Below are 13,116 nucleotides of genomic sequence, written 5' to 3'. Positions count from 1 at the left end.
AAATTTATTCAGTAACACACAGTCAAAACGAAAAGTATGATTTCTTATCAATTCAGATAAATGTGAGAGTCAGTTATTTAACTATGATAGTCAGACTCCATTTTCCTCCACCTAATTTGGGCTTTGATTTCCACGTCCAAAGATACTACTTACCAGCGTATGTGGACCCACAGAATTAGTTTTCCCTAAGGTCTCACCTGAGCAGGTGCATCTACAAAGAGCAGAAAGAGACTGATGAGAGGAGTTGGAGAGGCTTAGGGCGCGACTTTCTCAATCCTTCCTACTTTCTTTCTTTAGAAGACCGTTTGGCATCGGCCATCACACCTGTGGCCAGAGCTGCTACACCCCCTCCCTGGCGTCCGCTTGCAGTAGCCCAGCTTTCGTCCTATACTTTTGTCGCTTCCGTGCCACAGTGGCAACCGATGCTTGCTTATTCCAGGGACCTAGCTCTGCCAAGGCGGCTAGAGGTCATCTGGAAAGTGTCTTGCCTCGAACCGCTCTAATTCAGAACGCCCCCTCAGTCCTCCTGCGGAGTCCTCCTCTAGTCCTGGTCCAGGTTCACGGAAAGCGCCGGGGGCGGGGGGTACACAGGTGCGCGGGGGAGGGGGCCACTGAAGGTGCCTGGTGATGAACCCAAAGCTCGAACCTGCAGACCCAGCGCGAAGTAGAAACTGAAAGTGCACTGCGGCAGATCCTACGGAAGTTCTAGGAAAGGCAGAGCGCCCAGGCGGGCCGTGGCGTGTGCCGCTCCCCCCCACCCCCTCCCCTGGGATGGATGAAGCAGCGGGCGCGGCGTGGGGCAGAGGAACCAGCCGCAGAGGCACCAGCCGCAGAGGCGGCCGCCGGGCCCGACTACCGGCACCTCCGAGCACACCGTGGTCCTCGCAGTGACCATGGGCTGTGAGAGTCCGCTCCTGCTGCAGCTGCGGTCATCATGACCACGCCCGCCTCCCGCAGACCATGTTCCATGGTAAGCGCTCCGCTCGGCGCACAAGTTCGCGCGCCGGGCACGCTGGGGGCTCCGGGGCGCGCAGCCGGGCCCCGCGCCCAGGCGCGTCCGGGAACAGCAGGGCCTTGCACTTTGGACCTGTTGAGAGCACCGGCTCTCGCACAAGCAGCCGGTAGCTGTGCCGGAGTACCCTGGCCCAAAGCCACTGGCACCTGGGGCAGCTGCGCCTGGCAGGCTGCGAGAAGCCATCCGCGACGCCCCCTTTCTATCCCGGGACCGTGCGCCGCAGCCTCTGAGTGGGTCAGCTGGGGCAGACGGGTCTCCGAGGCCGACGGGGGCTCTGTCAGTTGTCCTCAGCTACGCTGCCCTCGGTCCCCCTCGCCCAGCCACCCTGCTCGCGTCCCTGGCGGCTCCAGATTACAATTTACCGGCGCCCAGCGTCGGGGAGCACTTGGGCTCCTACAGCTCCCAAATCCCCGGAGAAGTGAAAGCGCGGCTCCCACGAGAAGTGCTTTTGAACCCTAAGGGGATAGGACTCTGGAAAACACCGTTTTCCTCCCTCAGAGAGGCCGGGAGTTTCCGCCAAGGGCTGTACCTTGTGCCTTTTGCCGGGAACCAAGTCCTCGGGCTGGCACCGGGAGAGGCCAGTTTCAGGTTTCCTTTTCTTCCTATTTTATTTGTGCGATTGCAGACCTGAAATGAACAAGGGCAGAGGGGGGCGAGCTGGGTTTCGTTGGCAGCCATGTGGCCAGAGTCCAAAAGTTTCCTGGAAGAAGACATGGGACAAAAAGATGTGAGGGGAGATAATCTGCTAAGGAAAATTGGAATGTTTTACAGTAAATACTTCCTCAAGCAAAAGGAGTCGGGTAGGGGAAAGTGCTGGAATAGGGAGCAGCTGGTTGGTCCCTTTGACGCTTGGTCTGTGGGCTTTCCTGGCTCCACCGTGGGATCACAAGAGCCCTTTCCCATCTCATAGGTATTGAAAAATCGAGAATTGACATAGTCCAGAATTACCAGATCAGTAACAAAATAAGGGGCCATGGGTTGGAGCATAGAAGACAATTATGGAAGAAGACTTATAATGGGCATCCTCCAGAATTTTATGGAGAATTAAAAATTAGGAATATTCTTGTTTTCCTTCCAATGCCCATGGGTCCTGCCGTTACTTCTTTCTGGGTCGTCCCTGGTTTTATCTCATCCTCGAGTCACCTCTGGCCCGAAGTGGAAGGTAAAACAAGAAAAGGAAGCCAAGCGTGCACATTATGAACGAGTCTTTATTTTCTGAAATATATCTATATTAATTATGCACCATAAATTATTATCAGCAAGCAATATTAGAATTCTAAACTTGGAATAATGGTTATAATAAGTGGCTTTCTGCAGTTTGTTTCAATAGATTTCACTAGAAGTTTAAGGGTAGGGTTACTCTTTATCCTGTCTCTTTGCTACTTCATTTGGGAATTGAAGTTACTGAGGACCTGACCTGCTATGTGGTCCTCAACTGTACCGTGTAGTTTAGATAATTTGCTCATATTTGAGGACCGAAAAATGGGATGGTAATGGAAACAGAGAGCTAAAAAAGATTGGCAAACTTGAACGTGGATAAAGGAGTATTACACACAGAACCACATTAGCATTTAAATATCTTAAACAAAAATGGAGAAGATCATTTTTCATAGGACTAACTGACACATCTTATCACAGATGAGAATTTTTTTCTGGTTTCACCTCTGACACATAACCTAGTGAAATTACAGCAAATAATAGTGTCTCTTTTCCTGAGATAAGAGTATATGATGGCAGTGTGTCAGAACTTGGCCAGGGACTTCTGCAGGGAGGTTCATGTGGAGCAAGATGGGTTGTTGTACGTTTCCCTTGACTGAACAACACACAATTGTTCGTGTGTGTGTTTTGGGTTATTTTTAGGAAGCAGGGTAAGTTGGTGGCTAAAAGCTGAGTTTCTAGACTCTTCAACCTAACAAACCTGAATTTAAATCTTGCCTCTCGCTAGACTTTATATATGGAAAAAAACATCTTTTTGGGTTTCAGATTCTCCGTGTGCAAGAATGTTAATAATTGGCAGTCCTTAATTCATGAAATGGATATGAAATATTATATGCAATGTCATAGGAGGGCTTCAGAAATGTCTTTAGTGTTTATCATGGGATTTGTGGATAGAATTTACAGTCCAATCTGAATATGCTCATGGCGATTATAAGATTTCTTTATGTGAGCAGCATCATACTCATTTCTGAAAGCTTAAAAAGCTGATTCCCATATAACATATGATTCTTTTATACTCTTCATTAACATTTTCTTTATTCACCCATTTGCTTGTGCCAATTGATCATATTAAAACCAAGTCTTATACATTCAGATGTTTTCTAATCCATCCTGAAAGTCTTTTTACCACTTTTTAAAACTTCCAGTGACAATAGGTCTATGTAATGTTTGTAAAGGACAATCAATGAACACTTATTGGTCTTAAGGGCTGAAAAAAAGATTGGATTTGATGGATTATAGAAACTAATTTATTTATGTTCACTTTGACCCCATAACTTAAGTAGCTGAGGATTGAATGTATTATTTGGCTTAAATTAAAAACCAACAAGAATTTTTTAGACAGCCATCATTTTGGTTTAACCAAATTCCCTGCTGAAAACAAATTCTCCAGTTTCAATCCCTTCAGGAGATCTAAAGAAAATTCCACAAGTCCTAGCTTGCCTTGCATTATTCTTTATGGTTTCTCTTCTCTGTAACTTAATGAATAGGTCAGGGTTGGGGGAAGTGTGGGTACTGATATATAATTTGAAACAAAACAAAATGAGTCCTTTTCCCATTGTGACAATGTTAAAGCAAGCTCAAACCAGGCAATACTAATGTTACTTTCTATGTGGTGTGGAGAAAAGACTTCAATTACAGACCAAAGTGCAAGTCATTAGCAAGAGAGCTGGGAATCTGTGAGATGTAGGTCCGAAGCCCAGGGTGTGCTTGCAGCATTGTCCATGAGTGATTTCAAATCTAAAGAGTTACCGCATGTAGATGGCCAGGTAGAGTGTGAACAATAAAGTGCTTGAGAATTGGAAGGGACATGAAGGGATCATTTAGTCTCAGGTTTTCATTTTACAAATCAGGAAAGTGAAGCTTAAAAGATACTCTGTCATTCATTCAGTCCACAACCCATCATCATACCAAGACACAAACCCCATCTCCACTCTGTAAAGCCTCACTGCCCTGCACTGCCCCAGTCTTACTGAGGGTAACTTATTTAACAGTAATGGCAACAAAGAGCACTTCTTACTGACAGGTCATATTATGTTTTAGAATTTGAAACTAGTTTTTTTACAAAAAAAAAGACTGAATTTTCCACCAAGTCATCATTCAAAAGCATTGATAAAATACCTTTCAATGAGTAAACAGGTTTATGTGAATTTGGAAGCATGAATTATTAAAAGTTGAGGTGAAGACACCACAGCCAGTGCTCTACATAGAAAACAAAACATCCTCCTTTATTAAAGCATAGAAGGTGTTCCTTTGGAATACCATTTATGTATAAAGGTAAAAATGCCTGTATTTCATTCTGGTATTTAATTACTTTATTGTATTTCCCTTAAAGCTCATTTCAATTATATGCCATATAACTTTTCTTTTATGATCTAATTCTCCCAAAGTACATCATGGGGACACCTGTAAGGTGACAGAGAAAAGTTAGTTTCTCTACAATCCATACAAATCTGATTACAAAGTTGGGACCTAGTAAATCATTAGTAGTTGTTCACATTTGAGAATCTTCAGGTTGAAGGAACAGTAGTAGAAGAGAGAGCGGAGCTGTATAATGTTGCACGGAAGTGGTTTGCATCCAGAAGACCAATGTGATTACATGTTATCAAAAGATGGTGACCATTTCTGACCAAGTCCTGGTGAGGCAGCGAGCTCAGGTTAAAATCCAGACCTGGCACCTACGGTCCATGTTTCAGAAAAAGACTGACTTGCAGAACTCTTGTTCTTTAGAACTGATATGTATGTGACACTTAACGGTGCTTGTCACATGGTATTCAATTAAAGGAAACTAGTGTCACCATTATTATTAATCTCCTAAGGGATTGTTGCTTGTCATGTATATAGATATTTCATGCGAAACAATGAATAGATTCCATGTCTCATTTTGTTTCTACTGCCTTTCCGAGTGTCAGTGACATGTGAGGATGAGATTCATGTAGGATTCATGTTTGTTCCCATATCTGCTACCCACCCTACTTTATTTGTAAAATACGGGTATTTCATAGCACATAATTTATTAAGTGCTAGTGATTTTTATAACAAATGATGATATCATAGATGACAATGTTATTGGGAACTTTGTGATATATTTAATAGTCTTTAGGTCATTGTCACAATATTAGTACCTTGGGTTCTGAGGAGGATTGCTTGTAATCTCCATCAGAGACGGTGCACATGTGAAATGCCTGGCACTCAATAAATACAGTTAAGTCCATTCGGGGAATTAACAGAAAATACGTTGTCAGTGTAACACGAGAGTTTACCAAAGATGCAGACAAGATACTCTGGCAGGTTTATGAAGAATTAAGTCCCTATATAACCAGATTTTTATGTCTAAGAGAACCACTGGCTTTCTATTCCTATATTATTACTGCTCCAAATTATGCCATGTATGATTTCATTCCTTTTGATTACACAATTGCCTCTAATTAGGAAGGCTTATAAAAAACAGATAGAAATAATTAGTTAACAGGGTGTGAACCTATTTACTGGATTTTTCTAACATCAAGAAGCTAAGCAGTGTTTGAGGAGGATAGGGGTCTCTGGGCACTTAGAAACAGCAGTTACTGAAAAGATAAGGAGTCTCAAAATACAAATGTCAACTTTAACATTTCTGGGAAGGGTAAACACTATACACACACACACATATAAATACACACACATGATCACAGAGTAGTACCATGGAGATTAACCTATAATGCATCGACTTGGACAACCATTGAGTTTTACATACATATTCAATCACATGCCATAGATCATAAAATTTCAAAAATGCGTACTGTTTATACCTGTCATTAGATTTACCTATTCACCTGTGAATGCCTTTTCTTGTAGGGATGTTCAACATAAATCAAAATTAAATAGTATTTATATGTTCAGTGTTTCCCAGAAGCAAGAGACTGCTGGCATCTACCCTTTTCTGCACTGTCTCAAAGAGTAATTTCTCAATTAAAAAGTGAAGGAAACCTGAACACTAAAATTCTGTCTTACTTTTGTTGTTATTTAATATTGAATCTTAGAGTTCTTCTCACCCTATCAAAACACCAAGATGCATGTTTACAATTATTAGAACTATGTGGCCAGTCCCATTGAAATGCTACTATCAAATCAGATAATATGACATATAATGTTTAGCTTATTCTTAACTTACTGTTGACTTTAGTTTCTTTTAGGTATATCTTTGGAATTCCTCCCCTGATCCTTGTTCTGTTGCCAGTAGCATCATCTGATTGTGAGATTGAAGGTAAAAATGGTGAAGAATATCAGCATATTATTATGGTCAGCTTCAAGGAGTTGGTATGTACTTCTTTTGCTGTTCTCACACTCTAACTTATTGGGAAAATTTAATAGGTACTGTCACTATTCAGTTTTATATTCTAGTATCCATTTGTAATTCTTAAAAGTGAAATAACTAAAGAATAAAATTCATTGAGCTACTTACTATGTATTTTCATAACTGGCATCATTATATCCTTTAAAAATAATTCTTTCCTAGACTTTCAGACTCCCACAACTATCCATTTAAACCCTACTGCTGTTCATTATCAAATTTTTTGTGAGCATAATTTAGCATAGCTGTGTGCATTTCCTCATGTGTCATTAACAGTCTCTGCAGAAGCATAATGTCAAGAGGGAAAGTAACAGAATATAACATTTAAGATTATCATGAAAAGATATACATGTATAGCTATTTCATTTTATCCGAATATATGTACATGCACGTATGTATATATTTGTATACATATGCATATATAATTTTCTGTGAGTTAATTTTTCTATTTACCATGGAAAATTTTTAATAATAGATTTTATTTTTAAAGCAGTTATAGGTTTACAAAAAAATTGCACCAAATGTAAAGAATTCCCAGATATCCATTCTCCCTCTGCACAATTTCCTCTATTATTAACATCTTGCAATTTTGTGGTACATTTGTTACAATTGATGAACCAATCTTGATATGTTATTATTAATTAAAGTTTATAGTTGACATTGGGTTTCACTGTTTGTGTTGTACAGTTCTATAGGTTTTGACAAATACATAGTGTCATGTGTCTGCCAATACAGTGTCCTATAGCATGGTTTCAAATGCCCTTAAAACTCCCCTATGCCCCACTGATTCATCCCTCGTGCCCTCCCCTTGAACCCATGGCAACCACTCACCTGTTTGTGGTATCTCTAGTTTTGCCTTTCTTGTAGGTCACGTAGTTGGAGTCAGGCAGTACACATTTTTTAGACTAGCTTCTTCTACTTGCTAATGTGAAGTTAAGGTTTCACAATGACTTATTGTGGAATGACTTATACCTCATCTCATTTTATTGAATAAAATTCCATTGAATGATTGTACCTCAGTTTGTTTCTCCATTCACTGATAGAAGGACATGTCTTGGTTGCTCCTAATTTTTGGCACTTATTAGTAAAGCTTCTATAAACATTCATGTGCAGGGTTTTTTGTGGACATACAAAGTGAATTTCTAATTCACTTGGATAAATATCTAGGAGAGAGATTACTACATTGTATGGGAAGACCATGTTGAGCTTTGAATAAAACTGCCAAACTGTCTTCTACAGTGATTATACTATTTTTCATTTTATATTTCATGAATTTTTGACATTTTCTGGACTAAATGATACTACTAAATTAATCTTCCTGAGTCAAGATAATGTTTTTTATTAAACTTTATTATCTGGGCAGGGAATCAACCAGTATTAGTTCTGCAACACTCATGTGAAACTGCAAAAAATAAAAATAAATAAAAATGCTATTGACAATTCAAAAGGAGAGTTTAGTCGCTAGATTCCCAGCTTCCCTGCCCAGAAACACAGAGGAGCTAATCTCATTAAAATGCACAGCAGCAACAATGACACTATTAAAACAAAGCAAAGTATGGCTACTGGTCTTAAGGAGATTAATTCACAAGACAGGGAAAAGTATGTGCGGTAATCAATCCAAGTGAAAAGTGCCATGATAATCTCAGGAAAGTTGTAAATATGAGGTGATGGGTAGAGAAGATTCCGTCCCTCACTCATGCACACTTTTCAGACATGACTGTGTTTAAATCTCAGGGAGACCATAATAATACTGATACTTGAAAGTGCTTGTTATGTTCCAGGTTATAACTGATTTAACCATGTCAACGTCCCTATCAGACAGGTACTCTTCTAACTTCATTTCACAGAGGAAGAATCTGAGGCTCAGGCTGTGCAGTCTATTAAATGTTAGAAGGATCTGAGCCTCTGCTGGTAACCAGCACCCTCTCTTGCCTCCCAGTAGCAATCTCTGTGTTACGAGTGGTGGAAGACTGGGAATAAGGCAATGATGGACCAGATATAGACACTTCTTTTAAGAAGCTTACCTTTGGTGATGGTTAGGTCTTGCGGTGAAGAATTCAAGTTGCAACTTGAAAAGTTGTGAGCCGGATTTGGAAAGATACACAGTGTGTTCCAGGAGGACGTGAATAAGGTCATCTTGGTGCTAGGAGACAGACCACATTGTGGAGTAGCATGCTGATGTCTAGACTTTTGAGATAGTACACCCCTCTAGTAAAAAATTTTTTAAATATATTTAATTGATTATGCTATTACAGTTGTACCATTTTTTTCTCCCCTTTATTCCCCTCTACCCCATACACCCTTCCATCATTCCCCACCTTAGTTCATGTCCACAGGCCAGACATATAAGCTTCTACATTTCCTATACTATTCTTAACCTCCCCCTGTCTATTTTGTACCTACCACTTATGCTTCTTACTATTTGTACCTTTTCCCCCATTCTCCCCTCTCCCCTCCCCATTGATAATCCTCCATATGATCTCTATTTCTGTGAATCTGTTCCTGTTCTAGTTGTTTGCTTAGTTCATTTTTGTTTTGTTTTGATTTAGGTTATGTTGTTGATAGTTGTAAGTTTATTGTCATTTTACTATTCATATTTTTGATCTTCTTTTTCTTAGATAAGACCCTTTAACATTTCATATAATAAGGGCTTGGTGATGATGAACTCCTTTAACTTCACCCTATCTGGGAAGCACTTTATCTGCCCTCCCATTCTAAATGATAGCTTTGCTGGATACAGTAATCTTGGATGTAGGCCCTTGCCTTTCATGACTTGGAATACTTCTTTCTAGCCCCTTCTTGCCTGTAAGGTATCTTTTGAGAAGTCAGCTGACAGTCTTCTGGGAACTCCTTTGTAGGTAACTGTCTCCTTTTCTCTTGCTGCTTTAAGATTCTCTCCTTATCTTTAATCTTCAGTAATGTAATTATGACATGCCGTGGTGTGTGTTCTTTGGGTCCAACTTCTTTGGGACTCTCTGAGCTTCCTGTACTTCCTGGAAGTCTATTTCCTTTGTCAGATTGGGGAAGTTCTTCTTCATTATTTGCTCAAATAAGTTTTCAATTTGTTGCTCTTCCTCTTCTTCTTCTGGAACCCCTATGATTTGGATATTGGAACATTTAAAGTTGTCCTGGAGGTTCCTAAGCCTCTCCTCATTTTTTTTGAATTTTTGTTTCTTCATTCTGTTCCAGTTGGATGTTTATTTCTTCCTTGTACTCAAAACTGTTGATTTGAGTCCTGCTTTCCTTCCTGTCACTGTTGGTTCCCTGTACATTTTCCTTTATTTCACTTTGCATAGCCTTCACTTTTTCCTCTATTTTGCGACCATACTCAACCATTTCTGTGAGCATCCTTATTACCAGTGTTTTGAACTCTGCATCTGATAGGTTGCCTATCTCTTTGTCATTTAGTTATATTTTTTCTGGCGCTTTGATCTGTTCTTTCATTTGGGCCATATTGCTTTGTCTCCACACGCCTGTTACATAATAAGGGGCAGAGCCTTAGGTACTCACCAGGATGGGGCAACCTGCATTGTGGCGTTGTATGTAGGGGAGGGGTCCAAGAGGGAACAGTGCTGCTTGCTGGGCTCTTGGCCAACTTTCAGTCACTTCCCTGGCTACCCACAAGCAAATTGGGCCCTTCTGGTGCTGATTCCCAGGTGGATGGATTTTTTATGTTCTAGGACCCTATGGGTCTCTCCCACAGACTTTCCTGTGTGACTGGGAGTTTTTCCCAACAGTGCAACCCCCACAGGTTTTTTCGGTCAGAGGTTTGGGGGCTTTATTTCTCTGCACTGGAACCCTGGGTTGTGTCATCTGTCTTGCTCCCCAGTTGTTCCTCTCAGTTTATCTGTACACAATTGTGGGGTCACCTGCTCGAGCAGCCACCGCCTTGCCTGTATGGTCCTCCAGCTACCACCTTGCTGTGAGTCATCCCCATTCCAGCTGCTTGTCCACTCCTCCTGTGGGTCTGGATGAATGTTTCTTCTTTAATTCCTTGGTTGTCAGACTTTCATAGCATTTGATTTTCTGGCAGTTCTGGTTATTTTTTGTTTTTAAATTTGTTGTTGTCCTTTTGGTTGTGCAAGGAGGAAAGTGTGTCTACCTATGCCTCCATCTTGGCCAGAAGTCAGTAAAAATTTTTTGATCCTATTCTTTCATTGCACATTTAACATTTATTTATATATTATATCATCTTTATAGTATTTCCATGTACATTAGTAATGATACATACAAAAATTAAAATTTACCTAGATGAGATAAAAAGTAAATTGTGATAGAATTTTCAAAATTGCCCTCCCCTGTTGCAGTGGACTGCCCATTGTGGACTCCACTTTGAAGATCATGAACATAGCAGAAGACATGAGTGGGCCTATGTGTTATATAGCAAGATGGGGAGTGGTCTTGATGTAATGGTATTTAGGCTTTCTTCTAAACATAACTAAAAGTCAATGGTGATTCAATCATAAGGTAACATTTCTTTAAAATACAAATTTGAGCATTTGCTATGTGCAAAGTGGGCCATTAAAATAAGTGGTAGTCCTTGTTCTTCTGTAATCTATGGGGGTGATGGAGACATGTGTCACTATAATACACAATGATAATAGTACATTACAGAGTTTGATACACATTATCTTACTTGAGCTTCACAATATTTCTATGAGGTGATAATGATGTGATAATAATAGGTTTTGCTATTTGCCAATGCTGTTCTGAGTAGTTTCCATGTATTAATTTTATAATTCTTACAACTCTATGTGATGCGGATCCTGGCCTGTGGGATCCTTGTGTTGTGGATGAAATAGACAAATTCACACGGACTACTGAGTCCTGTGGAGGAAAAGGGACAGCGCTGCCACTCTCTCAAGGGGGGAGCACCCCGACCCTTGCCTTGACAGGCTTTTATTGCTTTCTGGGTACATTACATTGAGGATGGGTAAATGAGGATCCAAAGTCCTCATTTACTATGCACAGGTTCTCTTTAGGTGGTTACAGAAAACAAAGGAGAGGATGTTGCTAATTACATCAAAAGGGAAGGATATTTGCCAATGTAAAGGGAAAAGTGGTTGAACTGGTTACACTCATCCTTGGAAGGTTAAGCATAGATTTTAGGAAGTTACTTTAAAGATATGCAGTAAACATTTGCTGCCTCAATTCAGGGTGAGGGAGTTTCAGCAAAAGCAAGCCTCATAGCAGTCTAGGTACAATGCAGGCCTGATTCCCCATGGGAGAACCTATCCGTGGGTGTGGGTCCTGTGTGATGGACCTTGCTCCCCACTGGCCTTTCTGAGTGGGAGCTGGACCCACGCCACATAGAACAGTCTCCTATATCTATGTAATAAAGGTACAGAGACCCAGATAACTTAGATGGCGTGTGGCAAAGCTGGAATTCAAGTGTAAGCATTCTGGTTCTAGAAAATGCCCTTATGAGACAAAGCAGTTAATAGCACCCCTCTGACCTTCTATTTTTGTGGGAGAACATGGGTTAGGGAGTTGTGATGTTAACTAATGTCAGAATGTATCAAAAACTTTAAGATGGTAACCAGACTGGATGAATTGTAGGGAAAGGAACTGGGGAGATGAGCAGGTGTTGTAAATACTGTTACAGCCATTTAATGAGATAAATAAGGTGGAATCTAGTTGTAGAAGTAAGAAAATAGATATGCTGAAGGCCATTATATAGAATCCAAATAGGGTCTAGGGAAGGCAGGTTCATAATAAATGATAAAGACACTGATTTTATATGATCTGCCAAATATGGAATTTAGATTCCTAGAATTGGGATAACTAAATTAAATTGATTTTTAAGTTTCTTAATACATATAACAAAATTATTTTCCAGAAAGAACCAATCAATTTATAGTTCTTACAGCAATAAGAATTCTTGTCAGCATTGAGTATTCTTTTTTTTCGTTTTTGATAAAATCTGTCAAGGCAATGGAAAAATAACCTTTTGTTTTGATTTGCATTTCTTTGATTGCTTGTGACATTGCCCTTTATTTACATTCATTCATTTTATATTTTTAATTATTTTGCATTGAGATAAAATTCAATTTACAATTTACTTTTTTTAAAGTGTGCAATTTAGTGGCTTTTCATATATTTACAAGTTGTGCAATCATAACCGTTATCTACTTCCGAAACATTTTCATCACCTGAAAGAGTGATGAAAATCACTAGTAGTGACTTTCTCTTCCCCAGCGTCAGATGCTGGCAGGCACTAATCTAGTTTCTGTCACCATGGATCTGTCTTTTCCAGGCACTTCATATAAATGGAATCATGCAACACGTAGCTTTTGTGTTGGGCTTCTTTCACTTAGTGTAATGTTTTCGAGGTTAACCATATTATGGTATGAATCAGTAGTTCTTTTCTTCTTATATATCAGTAATATTCTGTTCTATGCATATAGTACATTTTGTTTAGCCATTCATCAGTTGATGGGCATTTGAGTTTTTTCCATGATGAGTAATACTGCTTAGAATGTTGGTGTACAAGTTTTTGTGCAGTTCTCTTGGATATATACCTACAAGTGAAATTGCTGCATCATATGGTAACTCT

General features: G+C 40.0%; 1 protein-coding gene across 1 annotated transcript in view; it reads left to right on the top strand.

Moving 5' to 3' along the window:
* The first annotated feature begins 708 nt into the window (after window positions 1-708).
* The window catches only part of IL7 (interleukin 7), a 45,670-nt gene continuing 33,262 nt past the window's right edge, over window positions 709-13,116 (top strand). The window contains exons 1-2 of the mRNA XM_045186145.3: window positions 709-970; window positions 6,393-6,526. Of these exons, the coding sequence (XP_045042080.1) occupies window positions 961-970; window positions 6,393-6,526 (144 nt within the window). The 5' untranslated portion in view covers window positions 709-960. The remainder of the gene's footprint in view (window positions 971-6,392; window positions 6,527-13,116) is intronic.

Source organism: Desmodus rotundus, chromosome 8 (assembly GCF_022682495.2).
Source record: "Desmodus rotundus isolate HL8 chromosome 8, HLdesRot8A.1, whole genome shotgun sequence".
Classification (NCBI taxonomy): domain Eukaryota; kingdom Metazoa; phylum Chordata; class Mammalia; order Chiroptera; family Phyllostomidae; genus Desmodus; species Desmodus rotundus.
Note: the sequence above shows the minus strand (reverse complement) of the source record. Positions and strands in the feature narration are given on the sequence as shown.